Raw genomic sequence first — 26,126 nt, 5'->3', positions numbered from 1 at the left:
CCATAGGGGGTCCACGGATTTCCAGCAGGGGGTCCCCAACATTATTTGATCCCAAACCTTTTTTCTTACAAAATGTAAAATATGTTCAAAAATGCACATAAACATTAATACAACATCTAATAAGGAAATATAAATGTTAATTGTTGTGAAATTGTGATGTAGAAATGCCAATATAGATTTACAATCATTCTGTAAATATACACTCCTCAAAAAAATAAAGGGAACACTAAAACAACATAATGTAACTGCAAGTCAATCATATTTCTGAGATATCAGCCTGTCCAATTAGGAAGCAGCACTGATTGGGAATCAATTTTACCTGCTGTTGTGTAAATGGAACAGCCCACAGGTGGAAACGAGTGGCAATTAGCAAGACATCCCTATAAAGGAATGGTTCTGCAGGTGGTGACCACAGACCATTTCTCTGTTCTCGGCCTTTCTGGCAGATTTTTTTCTTTTTTGAATTTTGCCAGTGTTTGCACCACTAGAGGTAGCATGAGGCGGTTTCTCCAACCCACAGAAGTTACCCAGTTAGTGTAACTCATCCATGATGGCACATCAATGCACACTGTGGCAAGAAGGTTTGCTGTGTCCCCCAGAACAGTGTCAAGAGCATGGAGGAGATTCCAGGAGACAGGCCAGTACACGTGGAGACGTGGAGGGGCCGAAGAAGGACAACAACCCAACAGCAGGACCGATAGCTGCTCCTTTGTGCATCCAGCAGGCCACTGATGTTCAAGTTTCAACTCAAACGGTCCCAAATCGACTCCATGAGGGTGGTTTGATCATCTGCAGACGGAATTACTATCAACACGAGAGATGAAAAACTGCTGCATCTTCATTCTGACAGAGACATGACTCATCAATCCCAGACAATGCTGTTAGCTTCGAGGGGCTTGCTACTTTTGGTGCCGACAGGAGCAGTGCATTCAGCGGTAAATCCTGAGGGGGGGGGTTTATGCATCTACATCAACAATAACTGGTGTAAAAATGCTAGGAATAGTCTCAAGTTATTGCTCAACGGTCATCGAGCTCTTGACTGGTAACTGTAGACCATTCTACCTGCCCAGGGAGTTTAGCATAGTTACCATCATTGCTGTGTAGGTGCCCCCCAGTGCTAACAAAAAGGAAGCTATGAGTGTTCCCTACCGGACCATCAGTGAGCTGCAATCGGCTCACACTGAGGGCGTTTTTATTGTTGCTGGGGATTTCAACCAGGCAAATATGAAGACAGTTCTCCCACATTTCCACCAGCATGTGGATTTTGCAACCAGGGGAGAGAACACTCTGGATATGGCCTTCTCCACCATTAAGGATGCATGCAGAGCAGCCCCCACCTCGGCTCTTCTGATCACATATCTGTCATGCTGATTCCCGCATACAAGCCCCTGCTTATCAGGGAAAAACCTATAATTAGGCAGGTGAGGATGTGGTCTGAGGGTGCCATGGAGGCACTACAGGACGGCTTTGAGTGCACGGATTGGGACATGTTTAAAGCAGCCGCTACATACAGTGGCGCCGCCAGCCGGAATCCAGTACGCACTGTGAGGACTTTTTTTGAAGGTGAAAAAAAAATTGATGGTGCTGAACCGGGGCCGGATTGGAAGATTCAGCGGGCTGGATATTTAAATTATGCAAATCAGCGGGTGACACCAAACAACGTCTGCCCAAGCAAGTCAGAGCTTTTCTTTCTCTCACACAGTGACCTGGAGAGACGCAGCCGCATTTGAGAGGATGATCGCGCGTGTGTGCGTAATTACGCATAGCATGTGTTGGCCCCTCTCCACTACACAATACAGCTCGGCTCTAGTCTCGTCACCTCTCTGCTGCTGAGCACTGTGGGCCGAGCCGATGCATGTCTCTCTCCCCGGGCCGGGAGAGTTATCATACCGTACTGTGCGTGTGTGTCTCCAAGCGTGTGTGTGCGTGCGCGGAGTGCTCACAAGGGTGCTATGGTGATTAGGGCGGGGATGGAGGGCACAAAAAAAATATTTGCACCGGGGCCTATCACCATCATATACACTACTGATTTCACTGATACTGAAAACATTAGATTTTGTCTTAAAAAAGTATTTTTCCATTTGTTGTTGTATTTGCTGTTTTTGTGCGTACATTGAAATTGAATCCTGGCGGCAGCGTTGACAACACCCTCCCACAGCTATAAACACGCACACAGTGAGAGAGAGACAGAGACAGAGACAGCGAAACGTGAATAGTTACGGTAACAGCCGGGACCCGAGTGGTCATCTTCCCCTGCAGGTGTCAACGGTGCGTCAGTAGTTTTATCCAACACGCCCTCCACCGCCATCTGTTGTTCCGTCCGACGACGTTTAAAAACAAATGTATCCATGCTTACTAACGTTAACTTAACGTGAGTGACTATAAGCTGCTAACGCTAACTGCTAGAGCCAGGTAGCTTACAAACTAGTAGCCTACTGTCTCTGTGTCGAGCATACACTAAAAGCGGGCTCACATGAGTGACGTTGACGTACGGACAGTACAGTCTGTTAATGAACCCTGATCAGTGACAGTTGTCATCGCAGCTGCCTGAATGCCGTTACGACGTGACGTGGTGGTGCTGTTGAACTCCGCACTTTTCTTGGTTATTTTGTTGTTGTTTTTTTCTTGGTGGTTTTATAGTAGGGCTAATAGTAGGGCTAACACAATTCTCGATGAGGCTATAGCCCAACCAAGCCCCACCCTGGCGCCGCCGCTGCCACTTTCCCCAACCATCCATGATGTAGCCGGACATAAAGGTCCCGTCGGGGCACGTAGGTTCACCAGAACCCGCACGCCGTGTTGAGAACACTCTGTCGATAGCATTCAGTGACCAGTTCAGCAACTCCATCGTGGACTGTTGGATTTAACAGTCACGATTGGTATTCGTACCTAATTTATCTCCACATTGTTGATACTCCCTGCTACGTACAACTGACATCGGACCATACAAGTTTCTCAGGTTCAACTTATTGTTTGGGTACAGAATGTTCATTCGTTATGCTCTCATCCCGTCACAACACCATGTCTGCTGATTCGTGCCTCAGACCTTTTTCAACTCACATGCAATAATCTGTACCTGTCAACAGTTGAATTTACATACTTCTTCTTAAAGCCACTTAGTGTTGCTGATTTTTTTACTTCTTCTTCTAACACATTCCATTGTCTAACACCTGTGACCGATAAGGAAAAGGATTTTAACGTAGTTCGTACCTTCCTTTGCCTGAAAATCATGTTCCCTCTAAGATTGTGTCTCTCTCTGTGTATGAAGAGTTTTTGCAGGTTCTGAGGGAGAGTTCTGTTAGATTCTTGATACAACATTTGTGCTGTGCGATAGTTTATTAAGTCATGATAGCTTGCCTGATAGCTTCTATCCTCGGCTGCTAACGCTAAACTAACGCTACCGCAGCGTAGATGCCACTTCCGTGTTTACCAAGCTGTTTCTGTGACGCAAGTTTCATGCCAGAGTATGAAAAATGTTTGCTGAATTTTTATAAATGCTTGTGTTATCAGGTCAACAAGTGTTGACAAGTGTTGACCTGATAATACAAGCATTTAATACAAGCAGCTTCACTTGTATCTGGATTGAGAGCTGAGCCGTTAATAGCAGACTGCTCACACTGTTGAGTTGAGAACACAGATATAATGATCCGTCTCATCTCACCTGAGCTGTCAGATGAGCAGGTGTACGATGAACCAGAACTGCCACTTGATGAAGGCCCACTAAATGTGAGGCTGCAGCCCTCGGAGGGACGTGGACTTGTCCTGCTCCTCTTGCTGGCCCTTTCAAGAATCTCCTCTCTAACTGCATTGGTGATGTGGCGTCCTGCAACAACAAACACATGGCTTAGTTCGCTATCTACTATCTACTATATGATCGCCTGTGTGAGAGACTAATGGAAGAACCAGCATCAGTTAGTCAACATGCTGCAAGTGAAGACCAACCATGATGCAAAATGACACATTAAAAGCCTAAAAATACATGAACATTTGGAATGAGTGATCACAGATAAAGTTAGAGACCACAGAAGTTTGTCTTTTATTAAAGTCCCAGTCGGCAAGTCGGCACTCTGTCAGATTTTGAATGTTTACAACTCTCAGGCTCCTCCCCCACGACCACCAAGCTCCTCCCCCTCAACTCCGTGCCCTTTGAAATCCCTTTGATCACCCACCTTTGAAACGCGGGTCCGATGTTGACTCTGGTTTTATCACGGGCACCGTCGCAATCTCTCTTTTTTTCTTCCTTTTCCACCGGTGTTTTCTTTTCCTTGGTTGTTTTGGACCTCCTCGTTACGTTTTTTAATCGAGGAATTGGAAGATTGTTGCTACTTCCCTCCGCCTCCCCCCTGTGATAGTGGTACGACCCGAGGGAAGAGGGGCTCTCTGTGTGCTTCAGTCTGCAGTTTGAAAAATAACAATTATAATAATGGAATTTCTTGTAGTGTACTTTTCATTAATTCAAAGTCAAGACTTTTTTAAAGTTTTTTTTAAAGTACACCACGACTGGGACTTTAAAAAAGTCCTTTGACTGCTAAATTGCACCCTCTTTCTGATGTACTATGCTTCATTTTTATTCATTGAATGAAAAGTACACTACAAAGAAAATCTATTATTATTATTGTTGTTATTTTTTAAACTGCAGACTGAAGCACCTTCCAGTTAGTCTACATGCTGCAAGTGAAGACCAACCATGATGCAAAATGACACATTAAAAGCTTAAAACGTGTTTTCATGAGTGTCCTTAAAATGTCCAGCTATTTGTACGCCTTCCCGTGAGATCAGGTTGAGATTATCGAGTAAGAGACTACAGTTTTCCCAGGACTTTGTCCTCACTACTCACTCAGTTGTCTCCTGGAGGACGGACACTGAACAGCGCTGGTTGTCTTCCACAATGTAGAAGTCATGACTCTCGAACAGTAGTGGTTGAACGTAGTAATAGCAGATGTGATGTGTCCAGGAATCTGATCTGTGTCCAGGTATCTGATCTGTGTCCAGGTATCTGATCTGTGTCCAGGTATCTGATCTGTGTCCAGGTATCTGATCTGTGTCCAGGTATCTGATCTGTGTCCAAACGTCTGCTTTAATCTCTTCTCAAGATGTGGAACTCTGAGTGTTGTGACCTCACTAAGTGACTGTGGCCAGTCAAGTTGTACTCATTGGAATTCGGAATGTCAAGTTCAAACCAAAACAAATTTGAACACAAAAATATATATTTAATTTTAATGTGATTTGAAACAAACTGTATTTCACAGTGTACAAAAGTCTTTCAACATCCTTACATAAAACTCTTTCCCACTTTTTCTATGCATGAAAAGTCCCAAAATATGTTCTTTTATGTACAAGGTGTTACCATGTTTATCCTAGAAGAGACTGTTGTGCCTTCTACAGGTGGACTTATTTGTTATTGAACCGAAGGCAGATTTTTAGGATTTTCTAAACCTCACATTCTGCTGTTAAGTCTGCTGGTCTGGTTGAAATGATGACGTACCTGGAGGGATCTGAAAAAGTCCCTTTGCTGCCGGCCATGTTTGTCCTGCGGAAATAATAAGACCACACTGACAGCATTAATCTGATAGGAACATCTAAGTGGTTTCCTGGTTGTCATAGTAACAGTCATGTAAATGTCATCAGTAGGTAGATTCTTGTCCGATTAAAAGTTTTTTGGTTTCCCAGAAATGCAGTTCTGAGAAATGTTTCTAAGTAAAGAGTAAAGCTCCACCTCTTCCTGTACACAGATCTGAGGACAGCACAGGTCTGGAATGAGACATGATGTCCCAGATGTGCTCAATAGGATTCAGGTCTGGGGAACAGGCAGGCCAGTCCATAACATCAATGCCTTCATCATGCAGGAACTGCTGACACACTCCAGCCACATGAGGCCTAGCATTGTCATGCATTAGAAGGAACCTAGGGCCCACTGCACCAGCATATGGTCTCACAATGGGTCTGAGGATCTCATCCCGGTACCTAATGGCAGTCAGGGTACCTCCAGCAAGCACATGGAGGGCTGTGTGACCTTCCAAAGAAATGCCTCCCCAGACCATCACTAGGCCACCGCGAAACCGGTCATGCTGGAGGATGTTGCAGCAGCAGAACGTTCTCCACGGCGTCGCCAGACCCTGTCATGTCGGTCACATGTGCTCAGGGTGAACCTGCTCTCATCCATGAAGAGCACAGGGCGCCAATGGCGAATCTGCCAATCTCTGTGATCTCTAGCAAATGCCAATGGCATTACACAGTGTTGGGTTTTAAGCACAGGGCCTATTTGTGGACGTCGGGCCCTCAAACCACCCTCATGGAGTCGATTTGGGACTGTTTGAGTTGAAACTTGAACATCAGTGGCCTGCTGGAGGTCATTTTGTAGGGCTCTGGCAGTGCTCCTCCTGTTCCTCCGTGCACAAAGGAGCAGATATCGGTCCTGCTGTTGGGTTGTTGTCCTTCTTCGGCCCCTCCACGTCTCCTGGTGTACTGGCCTGTCTCCACGTGTACTGGCCTGTCTCCTGGAATCTCCTGATGCTCTTGACACTGTGCTGGGGGGCACAGCAAACCTTCTTGCCACAGTGTGCATTGATGTGCCATCATGGATGAGTTGCACTAACTGGGCAACTTCTGTGGGTTGGAGAAACCGCCTCATGCTACCTCTAGTGGTGCAAACACCGGAAACATTCAAAAAAGAAAAAAATCTGCCAAAAAGGCAGAGAACAGAGAAATGGTCTGTGGTCACCACCTGCAGAACCATTCCTTTATAGGGATGTCTTGCTAATTGCCACTCGTTTCCACCTGTGGGCTGTTCTATTTACACAACAGCAGGTGAAATTGATTCCCAATCAGTGCTGCTTCCTAATTGGACAGGCTGATATCTCAGATACAATACAGGGCTCCAGAGTGCGACCATTTTGGACCAAAATTTTTATGAGTGATTTTTATGAAATCGTAAGCACAGCATCTCGTTGTGTTCTCCTGATGGTATCGTGGTCTAAACCAATAAGAGACAGAGCTCTGGCGGGTCCTTGCCTATGATTGGTCCTTTTCACTGCTGTAAATTGTGTCAGTTCGAAAAATGTGAGCGAGCTGAGCAGGTATTCCTGAGCGCTTCCATTTTCTCCAAAAATGAAGAGAGGCAGAAAGCCTGGCCCCGAGACAATTAATTAATTAATTAAAAAGCCCAAAAATATGCCTTCAGACAGGACTGGTTCAAGCAATTCCCCTGGCTGATGTACGATAAAGAAAGGGACTCAATGCATTGCATTTATTGGCGGGAGTGCGGTCAGAATATGGCCGGTAATAGTGCGTTTGTGGAAGAGTCAACAACATTTCGCATCGAGACGTTGAAAAAGCGCAATATGTCCAAAAAGCATACTACATGCCGTGATAAGTGTGTTAATAAAGCTCTCCCAGCTGCATTTCAGCGTCAGGCTGTATCGATCAGCTCCGCTGAGGAATCTGAAATGATTATAAAATTCATCGTTGCATACAATATTGCAAAGGAGGAGTTGCCGTTCACTAAGTCCGAAATTATTCTGATGAAAAAGATGCCGACACACTAAAGAACAAGACAGTTGCGGAGGTTGGAAACGCCACGTACGCGTCATTCATGATTGACGGCGACACAGACGTCTCTATGAAGGAGTGCGTTATTGTCTACTGCTGCATTTTGCATAAAGGGAGGCCGGTCAACATGTTAATTGGACATGTCGGGTGGAGCATGGACACGCACAGTGTTTGAAGGCCCAAATTACAGCATGAGACATCATGAATAGGAAATTGTATAGTAGCCTATTCCTTATATTATTAAAAATGAATAGCCTAAGTAAAAACATAAGTAGGCTAGGCTAAGATCACATAAACAGTTTTCCATTTGCAATCTACAGGCAAGTGACCTGTATGATCTTTTTATTCTTGAGGAATTTATGCTGCCACAAAGCAAGCATTTGCTGCGTTTGGGCATCAGTGTGCAGATTGGCTGGAGAAAACGGGTGCTCTGGGTGCTGATGGTGCTGCAGTTAACCTAGGCCATAAGGGGGCGTCATTATGTAAAAGGAGAGCAATGAAAAGGTGACCTTTTGGTGTTAAAGGCGACGCAATGAAAAATGTGGGTGCACCTGAACTTTGTGCTGGTGCACCTTAAAAAAAAAGTTAGGCTCACCAGTGCAACCAATGCATAAAGTTAGTCTGGAGCCCTGCACAACCTTGATTTTAATTGAATATCCAAAAATATGGCTTGAGCTTTGCTTTCTTTATATAAGAAAACTCACAAGGTGATATATTGATACCTGTATTTTGTGTTTCTTTCTTTTAGTGTCCACATTGTGGAAAGTCCTTCCTCAATTCCTCGTTCCTCCAGAATCAGGAACCCTGATGAGTACGAGACCGGTACGTCGCGCATTAAATCATTTAAGGATGTCTTGTGAAGATGTATTTGCAGCTGAAATATGATACGCTTCCTCACATTGTGTTGTTACACAAATATCTTGTTTTCTTTGTTCTTCTACGTCCTTCCAGAGTTCCGGTCAGACAGTGAGAAGAAATCTCAGATCGACAGCCTCAAATCGGAGATCAGCGGTCTGAAGGAGCAGATTGTTCAGCAGCAACAGGACCTGCAAGCCAAAACAGCTCAGGTAGGAAAAACGACTACTTTTAAAGCAAAAATGCCAAACTTCTGGTTCCTGCTCGTTTGATTTCCGTCGTGATTCCAGGAAAAAGAGCAGCAGTCCCTGCAAAAAGACCTGCTGAGAGAATTGGACCGCTTTAAGGCGGAGGAGATGGCGCGCATGGACAGAAAGATAGAAGACAGCAGGGACGGCATGCGTAGAGAGATGGAGTATCTTTACACCCGGAACATTCAGGCTCTCAATGTACGAAAAGAATACTTGGATGATCCATTTTGGTTCTCCAGCATATATTTTATTCATACCTTTTTTTTTTTTACTATTTTTATTCATAGGAAGCAAATCAGAATCAGACCGCCAAGCTTGAGAAATCGTCCGTCCCTGTTCACTCGCAGCCAGAGAGAGATCTGGACAACTACAAAGAGATGCAGATCCAAGCCATGCAGAAGCTGGAACACCAACTGAAGAAACAGGTCAGTGTCGAGGCCAGATGTTCTTTCCATAATTACAAGAGAATGAAATCCTTTTGAGGACACAAATATTCTCCTCTAGGATCAAAAGTGGGAATCCAGGCTGCAGGAAATAAAGGGCCAACACGAGTCTGAAAAGAACCAGGTATGTGTTCTTATCAAACCTCATCATTATTATGTCGTTTACGTGTAATTTGAAGCCGTGAAACGTCGCCTCCCAGTTGCTGAACGAGCTGAGCAGGATGCAGACGTCCGTGGCGGAGCAGCAGGAGAGCGGCCGGCGGCTGCAGCAGGAGATGGGCAGGAGGCTGCAGGAGAAGGAGCGCACCATCAAGGCCCAGAGAGAGCAGGTTATAACACTTACACTCGCACAGCCAGGAAGTGAGGCGGGGGGTCAGCCCTTGTTCAGGATATCCTGTATTTGGCCTCAGATTGTGTTGTATTGAGACATGATGATACTGTATATTTGACAGGAACCATAGTGCACAGGAAACGGATACTTTTCCTGGAATGGCACCACAGTTTCCCATTACTCGCTAACAGCTGAGCAGCCAGAGTTCACAAACTTGCATTGTTTTAATAAAAAAGTTGATTATTACTTATTATTACTTTTGATTACAATTATTACTAGTCATTAAAGCAGATGGCACTGACAAAACTACCAATCATAAATGCTCCTTTTCCCAACTTCCAGATGCGGAATATTTCCTCAAATCCACCCACCAAACTAGTGGAAGTACCAGGTATGGAGACCATTTCAGTTCCTTTTTTTTTATTGAAGGAAACGTCATGTACGATCTCAACGCATGCATGTCTTCTCTGTCTTCCAGTCATCGTCAGTGCACCAGCTCCGGAGCCTAAACCAAAGAGAGTTGTGCTCGGTAAGTGAGTGGCTGTCGTCTTATCAGGAAATAAGAAACTGTCACTCCCAGAGAGGCTGAGCATGCGCTTCCATGCATGAAGGATTTACAGAGACAGCCCCCCTTTAAAAAAAACATTTGACCTGACTTTTATCAACGCCCTTTGACCTCATGTGCTGTCCAATTAGAGGAGCCAGTCTGTGCTCCTAAGCTGGATCCTATACAGGAGCTGTCAGAAGAGGAGAAAGGTAAAACAGGCAACGAAACCACCGGAGCCGACCAACTGCATGATGTCTGCATGGATGCATCAGTCTGTTGTGGGCAGCCTTTTTCCTTAAAGGGACGGGTTGTGTTTTGTTGTGCTGGGATGTATAAGGTACTCCTTCTGCTACAGTGGACCCTCATACATCCCCACTACAAACAATCCAAACGATCCACTTTTCAGAAAGGGAGCTCCTTGTCTGACATTCGTCGACGTTGCCGATCATTCCATCCATCCGTCATCTGGTTGCCTTGTTTGCTGCAAATCAACTTGTAGACGTTCTCCTCTTCTGCCTGCCCCGCTGCAGCCACATCCATTAACCCGACCTTGCCTTTGGCATCGAGCTTGCTGTGAAAGTTGACAAATGCATGCGTATCGTTTCCCCCTATTTGCCGCCTGTAACCGTAGCCTGATGGTCCAGATTAAAGGAGACCTCTTTTGTAGACTCGAGCAGCTTCTCTGAGAGGCGGCCAGCGGAGAAGAAGGCCGAGCCCGTGCCAGAGAAGAAGCCGAGGCTGACCAGCAGTGCTCTGAAAAGGAACCCCAACATCAAGAAAGAGATGCGGCCGGATCTGGAGCAAGCTGTTATGGAGAAGCTGGAGAGCCTGGGAGTCAAACCTGTAAGTACCTGCAGCCGTTTGTTGCCTCCGTTGAACTTGTTCAGATGAAGAATGCCCATCATAATCAGAACTTCCCTCGACCCTCCTCTCAGGATCAGAGCGGTCTGAAGGACAGAGCGCTCACTTCCATCCTGGCCAAGGTGCATTCAAAGCGGGAGAGCGTCGCCAAGGCGATGCCTGAATACTGGCGCCATCGGGAGGAGATAGCCAGCACTGTGGAGCAGAAGCTGGGCGGCGAGAGGAGAGGCAGCGACCCTGCTCCCGAGTCTCAGTCCAGATCCAGGCAATCGGTTCAAGGCGAGTCATCAAAAAGCCTCTTAGCACGTGAGATCATCTCCTCTAAGTTCTAGGAATCACACTGTACTACTTTGTACGACTAGCTTGTCATCCATGCATTAGCGGCTTGTAATTGGTTTTGACTGTGTGCACACATCACTATCGGTCTAATCTGGGAAAGCTCGTTTGCTGCCACATAAACTAACATAAGCTCTGACACACAGTCTGTGTCTGATCCTCTAATAGTGTTTTTGTCTGCGTGCAGTGTTGCAGATCCGCCCTCGATCCAGCAGCCTGCCGTCCAGAGCCACCCAGGTGATGTCTGGACCTGCAGTCAAACAGGCCAAGACGCCCCAGCCGGCACCCAGGATCAGGACCGCCGTCCAACCCAAGACCTCTACGCCCAACGTCAAGTCCGCTCTGAGGACCTTCACATCCAAGTAAAGAGAAACTGGATAAAATAACATGCTTTCTGTAGGTTGAAGTTGAACGATGTGTTAAAAACGGTTTCTGTGATTCTCGAGGACCCCTCCTTTCAGTTCAGATGAGGAATCGGAAGAAGAGGACACGGATATTGAGGAGGAAAAACCCCCAAAACACCAGAGGGGTAAATCGCCACAGTCGAGACTAAACCAGGTCCAAATCAGACCAAGCAAAGCCAGGCCGGCTCCAGCCAGACACTCCTCCAGCCCCCAGCTGGCTAGGGGGTCGCTCGGTGGTGGGACCAAGACCACGGTGACGAAGATGGGCAGCGACGAGGAGGACGAGTGGTCGGAGCTCAGTGAGCTTCAGGAGATTGACCCGAAACGTCTCCAGAGTTACAAAAACCAGAACGGCAACGTGGATAAGAGGAACTCTGGCAAAGGCAAGTGTTCTGTTCTGAGTCCAGGTTTTTTAGTTGAGTTTTTCATTCATGGTACGTAAACAAAACTCTGAAAACCTGAGAAATCAAGGATAGTATTTAGAAATGTCAACTTGCATTAATGAGAATGTATTTTATGAATTCTTTTAGAGAACAAAATCAGTGACCTGGCTGGAAAAATGGAGAAGCAGTTTGCAGAGAGAGCAATAAAGAAACCAGCAGGGGGCATCAGCGTGTTTCTAGAGAGGCAGGACGAGGTCCAGGAACTCACGGTGAGCTTCACAAGTGGTGTCATTGTGATGTGGTGGAAAAGCTGTGTCGGCCGTGTATGAATGACGTTTCCGTGGTGACAGTGCACAGATCTAGAGGAGAGCAGTGAGTGGATGGTGTCCTCCTTAGAGGACAGACAGGAAGTGTCCAAACCAGCCCCGGGCTCTGGACCAATGAGGAAGAGCCTGGACTCCCCCAGCACCAGTGTCTGGGGAACCTCCACAGGAAAGGGAGCCAAATCAGGTCAGCCCCAGTCATAACTTAATTATCTAGTTTTTTTTTTGTTACTGTAATGGTAGTATTAAATCCTCCTATCGGTACTCTGTATCAGAAAGTACTGAAATACAAGTACCAGCACTTTGTCTAACTCTTAATAATTCATGTTGATGAATTATGTCAGGCTTGTCTTCTTTATTTCATGGGCTGTTTATCGAAACAAAAACATGGCGCATTTGGGTACTGACAGGGATGCCGGTTACCGCGGCAACACTTGGTGCTGTAACCCCGCTGTGTTGTGCCCGGCAGGTCTGACCGAAGCCGGAACAGGAAGCACCCTGAAGAGCAGCCTGTGCTCCCTCAGCGACTTCAGCGACTCTGAGGACATTAGCAGTAAATACAATAAACACTACAGCTGAGTACAGGTGATGCAGCTCTACGTCAAGCACAGACACAAAGACCTCCACTCTTCAGACACCTCCAGTCCATCCTACTCTTCTTATATGGAAGCTGTGATACAGAGAGAGAGAGCAATATGAAACAAAGGGACATCTGGGCATAAAAGAGCATTTTATAAATACGAGAAATGAGATATTCCTGACTCACCTTATGCCTTGTGCAAATCCTTTACTTGCCTTAGACCATTTCAACCCCTGTATATTCACTGAAAATCTAACCCACACCCACACCAGATGAGATGCCTAATGTAGTTTGTGTAACGTTTTGTAAATCACATTTTTATAATGCCTTCATGTGTTACATTAAGAAACGAGATGTGCTTTTTGTATAGAAAATAATTATACCAGGAAAGGCGTTTTCATCCATGGGTTCGACTCCCGACGGTTGCATTCTGAAAGATTGAAACTGATGGTCTACACGTATTCAGTGTTGTGAAAACATGCGAAATAAAGATGACAGCTTTTTCCAACTCGTATCGACTCGTGATCCTGATTTGAGTCCACGGAGCCCGGAACCTTCCATCTGGTCTGCTGGATTTACTCTGTCGCATGATGTCGCACAACATGCTAATTCTGGGAACATCGTGAAATCTGTAGCGTAAATGAAGCATTAAGCTCAGTTTGACCCATTTAAGGTAGCTAGCTAGTGAGCTAACTGCTAGCATGTCGGCTATTGTTACCATTACGGTTAAGTTCTCTAATAGTGACATAATGTTAGCGATTAGCATTAGCAATGTATTATATTAACACTATATGTAGAATTAAAATACTTGGTCCTGAAAGACAGAGTAGGTTATTTGGGAAAACCAGAGACTTTGAACGCATCGCCTTTAGTGCCGTCACAACCATGCTGAACCTATAGGTGGCAGTGTAACAAGTATGTAAATGTTAAATGTTGATGAATGCCTCTCCCTTACATTTGTCATGTTGATTAATTTCCAAATTATACAATTGTATATTTTATTGCTTTATTTTATCCGTTTTTAAAGTGTACTTGTATATTTTTTTTAAATATTGTTTGAACCGGTTAAACAATTCAAACCGGTATCCAATAGCAACAATAGAATACGCCTATGTCACATGGAACAGGTTGGATCAAAGGCCACGGAGAGCTTCAAGCAGACTCTCCAGGAGAAGGAGGAGCAGTGGGAGACCACCGAGAGCTCCTTGAGGTCCCAGCTGGACCACCTTCAGAGCCAGAGCCCCAAGAAGAAGAAGTCTTGGTTCAGAAAGCTCATGCCTGGCTCCAGAGGTCCACGCTGAGGACAGGAAGCACATATCTTATAACTGAATGTATATATCATGAGCAGCAGACTGAGCTCTATCTTACCGACAGCAGCAACACTTGCAACCCCAGGTAACCCCTCTGAACACCAGCCAGCAAGCAGAGAGGAATGCCAGCGCCAAATGATTATTATTATACATCATTATTATAAGTATTACTACTATCTCATGTTACAAACAGACAATGGTGGTGTAGTGGCTAAGGAATAAGACACATTATCAAAGTGTTGATGGTTCAAATCCAGGTTTGAATTTTACCGAATGACTTATTTTCTAACTTGAGTTCAGAACTATTTATGAAAGGCACACTCACACACATGTATCACCAAGATGACTTTAATTCTCAAATGATTTCATGTTGGATCGGCACATGAAGCAAACATCTCATGTTAGGTTGACTGGAAACTCTTTGACTTTCTTCATTATTTCATTCACCACTAGGGGTCCCTAGCGTACTTATTTGAAGCTTTGGGTGGTTCATCTGGCTGAGAGGCTCTGATGTTTCATGAGGCTTCATCTCACCATCACTACCTTCAACACAACAGGTTTCCCACACATCCTCACTCAACACCATCTTCCCCCAAATGACCCGCTTAAATCCCCCCAGCACCTCCTTTCCCTAATTGGCACGTACCATTACCTTTCCTTCACCCCTAAACATACAATAAAGAAACAAATGTGTGTGCGTCATGTAATATGTACACACATTGTAATTCCTCTGACTTCCCCTGGTAACCCCACGTTTCATGTCGCAACGCTATAAACTGTGGGTAATTCCCTCAGGTAAAGTCAGCATCAAAAGTAGTGGGCTCAAAATGTCCGTGAGTGAGCCCTCCTGCACTTCAGGACTTGACCGTGGCACAGACCAGGGGCCTCATTTATAAAACTGTCGGTAGGATCCTTACTAAAAGTGTACGTACGCCCAAAAGCCAAAGTTTGCGTGCGCCAAAAAAAAAATCAGATTTATAAAACTGTGCACAGGCAAGCTGTACGCAATGTTCCCTTTTCGTGGTGAATCACGGCGACAGGTCAGGAAAAAGCAAAGAAACGTAACTTTTCAGAAACGGAGAAAGAGACCAACATGGATTTAATGTATTGCTTGTGTATTTGAGGAACTTTGACTTTGATGTGACTTTGACGGGGATTGTGTCCGAAAAGTAGGGAGACACAGACGCGACTGAGACCAGAGGGATAAAGGTAAACAGATTTTAAACTTTCTGTCCTTCCAGAGTCTGCAGTGTTGGGTGTAGAGGAGGGTGACGGTGAGGAGGGTGATGGTGAGGAGGGTGATGGTGAGGAGGGTGATGGTGAGGAGGGTGACAGTGAGGAGGGTGACGGTGAGGAGGGTGACAGTGAGGAGGGTGACGGTGAGGAGGGTGATGGTGAGGAGGGTGACAGTGAGGAGGGTGATGGTGAGGAGGGTGATGGTGAGGAGGGTGACAGTGAGGAGGGTGACCGTGAGGAGGGTGACGTGAGGACGGCACAGCTTCCAGCTCAGTGCAAAGCAGCAGTGCACCCTGGGCGCATGGCACATCAAGCGGTCGGGTGCTCACTGATGCCGTCCTGCAACTTCAGCGAGACACAATTGAGACACAATCACCGCCATCAACAACGTTGCAGATGAGCTACAGCAAAAACGCTCTGTGATGCAAGAAATTGCCATATTAATAAGTGAATTCGTTAAAATGAACAATGATTGTTGTCTTCCTTATCTTACAAACCCCGCATGACATCCTCACGGATGTTGATACCCCTCCAGTCGGGCTGGGGGCCGTGGCTCACTGCGGTCACGCCAGCTGCCGAAATCTGTTGCGCATCTATTCCTGTACTTACCCGAAGTTACCAAAATGGTGTTGAAAGCAGTTTTTATATCAGGTGCAACGGTTAAACATGAGGAAAATGATGGGTTTGCTAATTTCTTCAATAGATCTTTGTTCAGAGTGACTGTGACTAGCAGTTACATAGCAAATATCAAGTCATTTTACTGGATGGTTTTATAATAAAGTCACCTCCAAATCTCTCTCAAGTGCATACTGACAATCAGATAATTTCCTCACATTCATAAATTAATTAAACTTATTCCTTAAGAGGTTTGCAAATATTTTCAATGGATTCTTGTTGAGTGATCCTGAATGTTATTATAGAAAATATCAAGACATTCTACTGTATGGTTGTATAATAAATTCAATTCAAAATCACTCCCAGTATCAAAGTGCACACTGGCGAATGAACCTCTCTTTTTTTCCACCAAGGGAGTTCAGCGCAGCTTGGCCTCCTCACAGACAACAGGGTGCAGTAACATGTTTTCAACACTCATTCACCCCGTAACATTTAGAGGGGCGCTGTTTAACACATCATGAAACGCTCAATAATTAATGAAGAGAGACGAGGAGGAGACGACAGACACATCACAGAGGGATTACGTAAACTGTTAAAAAAGTGATTTTATTAAATGATGGTTATATTCTGAAAAAACGGAGGAAGCCTGGCTTCCCTTGGCCTCTGCAAGGAAACACCACTGATTAGATTAGAAAATCAGGAAATGATCCATTCGCCAGTGTGCACTTTGATACTGGGAGTGATTTTGAATTGAATTTATTATACAACCATACAGTAGAATGTCTTGATATTTTCTATAATAACATTCAGGATCACTCAACAAGAATCCATTGAAAATATTAGCAAACCTCTTAAGGAATAAGTTTAATTAATTTATGAATGTGAGGAAATTATCTGATTGTCAGTATGCACTTGAGAGAGATTTGGAGGTGACTTTATTATAAAACCATCCAGTAAAATGACTTGATATTTGCTATGTAACTGCTAGTCACAGTCACTCTGAACAAAGATCTATTGAAGAAATTAGCAAACCCATCATTTTCCTCATGTTTAACCGTTGCACCTGATATAAAAACTGCTTTCAACACCATTTTGGTAACTTCGGGCACCCGTACCGTAAGTACAGGAATAGATGCGCAACAGATTTCGGCAGCTGGCGTGACCGCAGTGAGCCACGGCCCCCAGCCCGACTGGAGGGGTATCAACATCCGTGAGGATGTCATGCGGGGTTTGTAAGATAAGGAAGACAACAATCATTGTTCATTTTAACGAATTCACTTATTAATATGGCAATTTCTTGCATCACAGAGCGTTTTTGCTGTAGCTCATCTGCAACGTTGTTGATGGCGGTGATTGTGTCTCAATTGTGTCTCGCTGAAGTTGCAGGACGGCATCAGTGAGCACCCGACCGCTTGATGTGCCATGCGCCCAGGGTGCACTGCTGCTTTGCACTGAGCTGGAAGCTGTGCCGTCCTCACGTCACCCTCCTCACGGTCACCCTCCTCACCGTCACCCTCCTCACCATCACCCTCCTCACCGTCACCCTCCTCACTGTCACCCTCCTCACCATCACCCTCCTCACCGTCACCCTCCTCACTGTCACCCTCCTCACCGTCACCCTCCTCACTGTCACCCTCCTCACCATCACCCTCCTCACCATCACCCTCCTCACCATCACCCTCCTCACCGTCACCCTCCTCTACACCCAACACTGCAGACTCTGGAAGGACAGAAAGTTTAAAATCTGTTTACCTTTATCCCTCTGGTCTCAGTCGCGTCTGTGTCTCCCTACTTTTCGGACACAATCCCCATCAAAGTCACATCAAAGTCAAAGTTCCTCAAATACACAAGCAATACATTAAATCCATGTTGGTCTCTTTCTCCGTTTCTGAAAAGTTACGTTTCTTTGCTTTTTCCTGACCTGTCGCCGTGATTCACCACGAAAAGGGAACATTGCGTACAGCTTGCCTGTGCACAGTTTTATAAATCTGATTTTTTTTTTGGCGCACGCAAACTTTGGCTTTTGGGCGTACGTACACTTTTAGTAAGGATCCTACCGACAGTTTTATAAATGAGGCCCCTGGTCTGTGCCACGGTCAAGTCCTGAAGTGCAGGAGGGCTCACTCACGGACATTTTGAGCCCACTACTTTTGATGCTGACTTTACCTGAGGGAATTACCCACAGTTCATAGCGTTGCGACATGAAACGTGGGGTTACCAGGGGAAGTCAGAGGAATTACAATGTGTGTACATATTACATGACGCACACACATTTGTTTCTTTATTGTATGTTTAGGGGTGAAGGAAAGGTAATGGTACGTGCCAATTAGGGAAAGGAGGTGCTGGGGGGATTTAAGCGGGTCATTTGGGGGAAGATGGTGTTGAGTGAGGATGTGTGGGAAACCTGTTGTGTTGAAGGTAGTGATGGTGAGATGAAGCCTCATGAAACATCAGAGCCTCTCAGCCAGATGAACCACCCAAAGCTTCAAATAAGTACGCTAGGGACCCCTAGTGGTGAATGAAATAATGAAGAAAGTCAAAGAGTTTCCAGTCAACCTAACATGAGATGTTTGCTTCATGTGCCGATCCAACATGAAATCATTTGAGAATTAAAGTCATCTTGGTGATACATGTGTGTGAGTGTGCCTTTCATAAATAGTTCTGAACTCAAGTTAGAAAATAAGTCATTCGGTAAAATTCAAACCTGGATTTGAACCATCAACACTTTGATAATGTGTCTTATTCCTTAGCCACTACACCACCATTGTCTGTTTGTAACATGAGATAGTAGTAATACTTATAATAATGATGTATAATAATAATCATTTGGCGCTGGCATTCCTCTCTGCTTGCTGGCTGGTGTTCAGAGGGGTGGGGTTGCAAGTGTTGCTGCTGTCGGTAAGATAGAGCTCAGTCTGCGGCTCACCAGGATTTGGACTGAAAAAGTATATGTACATTAATTTCTAAATGATATATACATTCAGTTATAAGATATGTGCTTCCTGTCCTCAGCGTGGACCTCTGGAGCCAGGCATGAGCTTTCTGAACCAAGACTTCTTCTTCTTGGGGCTCTGGCTCTGAAGGTGGTCCAGCTGGGACCTCAAGGAGCTCTCGGTGGTCTCCCACTGCTCCTCCTTCTCCTGGAGAGTCTGCTTGCAGCTCTCCATGGCCTTTGATCCAACCTGTTCCATGTGACATAGGCGTATTCTATTGTTGCTATTGGATACCGGTTTGAATTGTTTAACCGGTTCAAACAATATTTAAAAAAAATATACAAGTACACTTTAAAAACGGATAAAATAAAGCAATAAAATATACAATTGTATAATTTGGAAATTAATCAACATGACAAATGTAAGGGAGAGGCATTCATCAACATTTAACATTTACATACTTGTTACACTGCCACCTATAGGTTCAGCATGGTTGTGACGGCACTAAAGGCGATGCGTTCAAAGTCTCTGGTTTTCCCAAATAACCTACTCTGTCTTTCAGGACCAAGTATTTTAATTCTACATATAGTGTTAATATAATACATTGCTAATGCTAATCGCTAACATTATGTCACTATTAGAGAACTTAACCGTAATGGTAACAATAGCCGACATGCTAGCAGTTAGCTCACTAGCTAGCTACCTTAAATGGGTCAAACTGAGCTTAATGCTTCATTTACGCTACAGATTTCACGATGTTCCCAGAATTAGCATGTTGTGCGACATCATGCGACAGAGTAAATCCAGCAGACCAGATGGAAGGTTCCGGGCTCCGTGGACTCAAATCAGGATCACGAGTCGATACGAGTTGGAAAAAGCTGTCATCTTTATTTCGCATGTTTTCACAACACTGAATACGTGTAGACCATCAGTTTCAATCTTTCAGAATGCAACCGTCGGGAGTCGAACCCATGGATGAAAACGCCTTTCCTGGTATAATTATTTTCTATACAAAAAGCACATCTCGTTTCTTAATGTAACACATGAAGGCATTATAAAAATGTGATTTACAAAACGTTACACAAACTACATTAGGCATCTCATCTGGTGTGGGTGTGGGTTAGATTTTCAGTGAATATACAGGGGTTGAAATGGTCTAAGGCAAGTAAAGGATTTGCACAAGGCATAAGGTGAGTCAGGAATATCTCATTTCTCGTATTTATAAAATGCTCTTTTATGCCCAGATGTCCCTTTGTTTCATATTGCTCTCTCTCTCTGTATCACAGCTTCCATATAAGAAGAGCAGGATGGACTGGAGGTGTCTGAAGAGTGGAGGTCTTTGTGTCTGTGCTTGACGTAGAGCTGCATCACCTGTACTCAGCTGTAGTGTTTATTGTATTTACTGCTAATGTCCTCAGAGTCGCTGAAGTCGCTGAGGGAGCACAGGCTGCTCTTCAGGGTGCTTCCTGTTCCGGCTTCGGTCAGACCTGCCGGGCACAACACAGCAGGGTTACAGCACCAAGTGTTGCCGCGGTAACCGGCATCCCTGTCAGTACCCAAATGCGCCATGTTTTTGTTTCAATATACAGCCCATGAAATAAAGAAGACAAGCCTGACATAATTCATCAACATGAATTATTAAGAGTTAGACAAAGTGCTGGTACTTGTATTTCAGTACTTGCTGATACAGAGTACCGATAGGAGGATTTAATACTACCATTACAGTAACAAACAAAAATTTAGATAATTAAGTTATGACTGGGGCTGACCTGATTTGGCTCCCTTTCCTGTGGAGGTTCCCCAGACACTGGTGCTGGGGGAGTCCAGGCTCTTCCTCATTGGTCCAGAGCCCGGGGCTGGTTTGGACACTTCCTGTCTGTCCTCTAGGGAGGACACCATCCACTCACTGCTCTCCTCTAGATCTGTGCACTGTCACCATGGAAACGTCATTCATACACGGCCGACACGGCTTTCCACCACATCACAATGACACCACTTGTGAATCTCACCGTGAGTTCCTGGACCTCGTCCTGCCTCTCTGGAAACACGCTGATGCCCCCTGCTGGTTTCTTTATTGCTCTCTCTGCAAACTGCTTCTCCATTTTTCCAGCCAGGTCACTGATTTTGTTCTCTAAAAGAATTCATAAAATACATTCTCATTAATGCAAGTTGACATTTCTAAATGATATCTTTGATTTCTCAGGTTTTCAGAGTTTTGTTTACCATGAATGAAAAACTAAACTAAAAAACCTGGACTCAGAACAGAACACTTGCCTTTGCCAGAGTTCCTCTTATCCACGTTGCCGTTCTGGTCTTTATAACTCTGGAGACGTTTCGGGTCAATCTCCTGAAGCTCACTGAGCTCCGACCACTCGTCCTCCTCGTCGCTGCCCATCTTCGTCACCGCGGTCTTGGTCCCACCACCGAGCGAGCCCCTAGCCAGCTGGGGGCTGGAGGAGTGTCTGGCTTGAGCCGGCCTGGCTTTGCTTGGTCTGATTTGGACCTGGTTTAGTCTTGACTGTGGCGATTTACCCCTCTGGTGTTTTGGGGGTTTTTCCTCCTCAATATCCGTGTCCTCTTCTTCCGATTCCTCATCTGAACTGAAAGGAGGGGTCCTCGAGAATCACAGAAACCGATTTTAACACATCGTTCAACTTCAACCTACAGAAAGCATGTTATTTTATCCAGTTTCTCTTTACTTGAATGTGAAGGTCCTCAGAGCGGACTTGACGTTGGGCGTAGAGGTCTTGGGTTGGACGGCGGTCCTGATCCTGGGTGCCGGCTGGGGCGTCTTGGCCTGTTTGACTGCAGGTCCAGACATCACCTGGGTGGCTCTGGACGGCAGGCTGCTGGATCGAGGGCGGATCTGCAACACTGCACGCAGACAGAAACACTATTAGAGGATCAGACACAGACTGTGTGTCAGAGCTTATGTTAGTTTATGTGGCAGCAAACAAGCTTTCCCAGATTAGACCGATAGTGATGTGTGCACACAGTCAAAACCAATTACAAGCCGCTAATGCATGGATGACAAGCTAGTCGTACAAAGTAGTACAGTGTGGTTCCTAGAACTTAGGGGAGATGATCTCACATGCTAAGAGGCTTTTTGATGACTCGCCTTGAACCGATTGCCTGGATCTGGACTGAGACTCGGGAGCAGGGTCGCTGCCTCTCCTCTCGCCGCCCAGCTTCTGCTCCACAGTGCTGGCTATCTCCTCCCGATGGCGCCAGTATTCAGGCATCGCCTTGGCGACGCTCTCCCGCTTTGAATGCACCTTGGCCAGGATGGAAGTGAGCGCTCTGTCCTTCAGACCGCTCTGATCCTGAGAGGAGGGTCGAGGGAAGTTCTGCTTATGATGGGCATTCTTCATCTGAACAAGTTCAACGGAGGCAACAAACGGCTGCAGGTACTTACAGGTTTGACTCCCAGGCTCTCCAGCTTCTCCATAACAGCCTGCTCCAGATCCGGCCGCATCTCTTTCTTGATGTTGGGGTTCCTTTTCAGAGCACTGCTGGTCAGCCTCGGCTTCTTCTCTGGCACGGGCTCGGCCTTCTTCTCCGCTGGCCGCCTCTCAGAGAAGCTGCTCGAGTCTACAAAAGAGGTCTCCTTTAATCTGGACCATCAGGCTACGGCTACAGGCGGCAAATAGGGGGAAACGATACGCATGCATTTGTCAACTTTCACAGCAAGCTCGATGCCAAAGGCAAGGTCGGGTTAATGGATGTGGCTGCAGCGGGGCAGGCAGAAGAGGAGAACGTCTACAAGTTGATTTGCAGCAAACAAGGCAACCGGATGACGGATGGATGGAATGATCGGCAACGTCGACGAATGTCAGACAAGGAGCTCCCTTTCTGAAAAGTGGATCGTTTGGATTGTTTGTAGTGGGGATGTATGAGGGTCCACTGTAGCAGAGGGAGTACCTTATACATCCCAGCACAACAAAACACAACCCGTCCCTTTAAGGAAAAAGGCTGCCCACAACAGACTGATGCATCCATGCAGACATCATGCAGTCGGTCGGCTCCGGTGGTCTCGTTGCCTGTTTTACCTTTCTCCTCTTCTGACAGCTCCTGTATAGGATCCAGCTTAGGAGCACAGACTGGCTCCTCTAATTGGACAGCACATGAGGTCAAAGGGCGTTGATAAAAGTCAGGTCAAATGTTTTTTTTTAAAGGGGGGCTGTCTCTGTAAATCCTTCATGCATGGAAGCGCATGCTCAGCCTCTCTGGGAGTGACAGGTTCTTATTTCCTGATAAGACGACAGCCACTCACTTACCAAGCACAACTCTCTTTGGTTTAGGCTCCGGAGCTGGTGGACTGACGATGACTGGAAGACAGAGAAGACATGCATGCGTTGAGATCGTACATGACGTTTCCTTCAATAAAAAAAAAAGGAACTGAAATGGTCTCCATACCTGGTAATTCCACTAGTTTGGTGGGTGGATTTGAGGAAATATTCCGCATCTGGAAGTTGGGAAAAGGAGCATTTATGATTGGTGGTTTTGTCAGTGCCATCTGCTTTAATGACAGGATGGAAAAAGGAATAATTGTAATAATCAACTTTTTTATTAAAACAATGCAAGTTTGTGAACTCTGGCTGCTCAGCTGTTAGTAATGGGAAACTGTGGTGCCATTCCAGGAAAAGTATCCGTTTCCTGTGCACTATGGTTCCTGTCAAATATACAGTATCATCATGTCTCAATACAACACAATCTGAGGCCAAATACAGGATATCCTGAACAAGGGCTGACCCCCCGCCTCACTTCCTGGCTGTGCGAGTGTAAGTGTTATAACCTGCTCTCTCTGGGCCTTGATGGTGCGCTCCTTCTCCTGCAGCCTCCTGCCCATCTCCTGCTGCAGCCGCCGGCCGCTCTCCTGCTGCTCCGCCACCGACGTCTGCATCCTGCTCAGCTCGTTCAGCAACTGGGAGGCGACGTTTCACGGCTTCAAATTACGCGTAAACGACATAATAATGATGAGGTTGGATAAGAACACATACCTGGTTCTTTTCAGACTCGTGTTGGCCCTCTTTTTCCTGGAATCACGACGGAAATCAAACGAGCAGGAACCAGAAGTTTGCCATTTTTGCTTTAAAAGGTGTCGTTTTTCCTACCTGAGCTGTTTTGGCTTGCAGGTCCTGTTGCTGCTGAACAATCTGCTCCTTCAGAACGCTGATCTCCGATTTCAGGCTGTCGATCTGAGATTTCTTCTCACTGTCTGACCGGAACTCTGGAAGGACGTAGAAGAACAAAGAAAACAAGATGTTTGTGTCACGACACAATGTGAGGAAGCGTATCATATTTCAGCTGCAAATACATCTTCACAGGACATCCTTAAATGATTGAATGTGCGACGTACCGGTCTCGTACTCATCAGGGTGCCGCCGCTGGATGTGATTCTGGAGGAACGAGGAATTGAGGAAGGACTTTCCACAATGTGGACACTAAAAGAAAGAAACACAAAATACAGGTATCAATATATCACCTTGTGAGTTTTCTTTTACAAAGAAAGCAAAGCTCAAGCCATATTTTTGGATATTCAATTCAAATCAAGGTTGTGCAGGGCTCCAGACTAACTTTATGCATTGGTTGCACTGGTGCGCCTAACTTTTTTTTTTAGGTGCACCAGCACAAAATTCAGGTGACACGAAAACGGTCACCTTTTCATCGCTCTCCTTTTACATAATGACGCCCCCTTATGGCCTAGGTTAACTGCAGCACCATCAGCACCCAGAGCACCCGTTTTCTCCAGCCAATCTGCACACTGATGCCCAAACGCAGCAAATGCTTGCTTTGTGGCAGCATAAATTCCTCAAGAATAAAAAGATCATACAGGTCACTAGCCTATAGATTGCAAATGGAAAACTGTTTATGTGATCTTAGCCTAGCCTACTTATGTTTTTACTTAGGCTATTCATTTTTAATAATATTAGGAATAGGCTACTATACAATTTCCTATTCATGATGTCTCATGCTGTAATTTGGGCCTTCAAACACTGTGCGTGTCCATGCTCCACCCGACATGTCCAATTAACATGTTGACCGGCCTCCCTTTATGCAAAATGCGTCAGTAGACAATAACGCACTCCTTCGTAGAGACGTCTGTGTCGCCGTCAATCATGAATGACGTGTACGTGGCGTTTCCAACCTCCGCAGCTGTCTTGTTCTTTAGTTCTTTATTTTTTTCATCAGAATAATTTCGGACTTAGATTTAGTGAACGACAACTCCTCCTTTGCAATATTGTATGTGACGTTGAATTTTATAATCATTTCAGATTCCTCAGCGGACGTGAACGATACAGCCTGACGCTGAAATGCAGCTGGGAGAGCTTTATTAACACACTTATCACGGCATGTATGCTTTTTGGACATGGAATGTTGTTGACTCTTCCACAAACGCACTATTACCGGCCATATTCTGACCGCACTCCTGACAATAAATGCAGTGCATTGAGTCCCTTTCTTCATCGTAGATCAGCCAGGGAAATTGCTTCAACCAGTCCTGTCTGAAGGCATATTTTTGGGCTTTTTAATTAATTAATTAATTGTCTTGGGGCCAGGCTTTCTGCCTCTCTTCATATTCAAAGAAAAGTACCTGCTCAGCTCGCTCGCATTTTTCAAACTGACAAAATTTACAGCAGTGAAAAGGACCACAGCCAATCAGAGGCAAGGACCCGCCCGAGCTCTGTCTCTTATTGGTTTAGACCACGATACCATCAGGAGAACACAAAGAGATGCTGTGCTTACAATTTCATAAAAATCACTCATAAAAATTTTGGTCGCATTTGCAACCAAAATGGTCGCACTCTGGAGCCCTGTATTGTATCTGAGATATCAGCCTGTCCAATTAGGAAGCAGCACTGATTGGGAATCAATTTCACCTGCTGTTGTGTAAATGGAACAGCCCACAGGTGGAAACGAGTGGCAATTAGCAAGACATCCCTATAAAGGAATGGTTCTGCAGAAGGTGACCACAGACCATTTCTCGGTTCTCGGCCTTTCTGGCAGATTTTTTCCTTTTTTGAATTTTGCCAGTGTTTGCACCACTAGAGGTAGCATGAGGCGGTTTCTCCAACCCACAGAAGTTGCCCATTTAGTGCAACTCATCCATGATGGCACATCAATGCACACTGTGGCAAGAAGGTTTGCTGTGTCCCCCAGCTAGAGTTC

The 26,126-nt window shown here is 45.5% G+C and overlaps 2 protein-coding genes across 2 annotated transcripts; one reads left to right on the top strand and one right to left on the bottom strand.

Moving 5' to 3' along the window:
• Positions 1–3,642: 3,642 nt before the first annotated feature.
• Positions 3,643–13,242, top strand: LOC311010022 (cilium assembly protein DZIP1-like; the record flags this gene model as incomplete). The annotated part of the gene is made up of 16 exons (XM_084004504.1): positions 3,643–3,683; positions 8,297–8,370; positions 8,500–8,615; positions 8,694–8,852; positions 8,942–9,079; positions 9,159–9,221; positions 9,298–9,426; positions 9,771–9,819; positions 9,907–9,957; positions 10,643–10,818; positions 10,911–11,115; positions 11,360–11,534; positions 11,619–11,959; positions 12,107–12,228; positions 12,310–12,469; positions 12,752–13,242. The coding sequence occupies 16 exons, from the start codon at positions 3,643–3,645 to the stop codon at positions 12,859–12,861; spliced, it is 2,109 nt and encodes a 702-aa protein (XP_083860630.1). The 3' UTR covers positions 12,862–13,242.
• Positions 13,243–19,952: 6,710 nt separating this feature from the next.
• Positions 19,953–23,882, bottom strand: LOC311010221 (cilium assembly protein DZIP1-like). The gene is made up of 10 exons (XM_084004831.1): positions 23,752–23,882; positions 23,373–23,421; positions 23,234–23,284; positions 22,372–22,547; positions 22,075–22,279; positions 21,656–21,830; positions 21,231–21,571; positions 20,966–21,087; positions 20,726–20,885; positions 19,953–20,443 (listed from the first exon to the last, which is right to left on the bottom strand). The coding sequence occupies exons 1-10, from the start codon at positions 23,857–23,859 to the stop codon at positions 20,334–20,336; spliced, it is 1,497 nt and encodes a 498-aa protein (XP_083860957.1). The 5' UTR covers positions 23,860–23,882; the 3' UTR covers positions 19,953–20,333.
• Between the last annotated feature and the right edge of the window lie 2,244 nt (positions 23,883–26,126).

This window comes from Eutrigla gurnardus (assembly GCF_963514095.1).
Source record: "Eutrigla gurnardus genome assembly, chromosome: 24".
Lineage (NCBI taxonomy): Eukaryota > Metazoa > Chordata > Actinopteri > Perciformes > Triglidae > Eutrigla > Eutrigla gurnardus.
The sequence above is the reverse complement of the archived record's forward strand: the minus strand, read 5'-3'. Positions and strand labels throughout refer to the sequence as shown.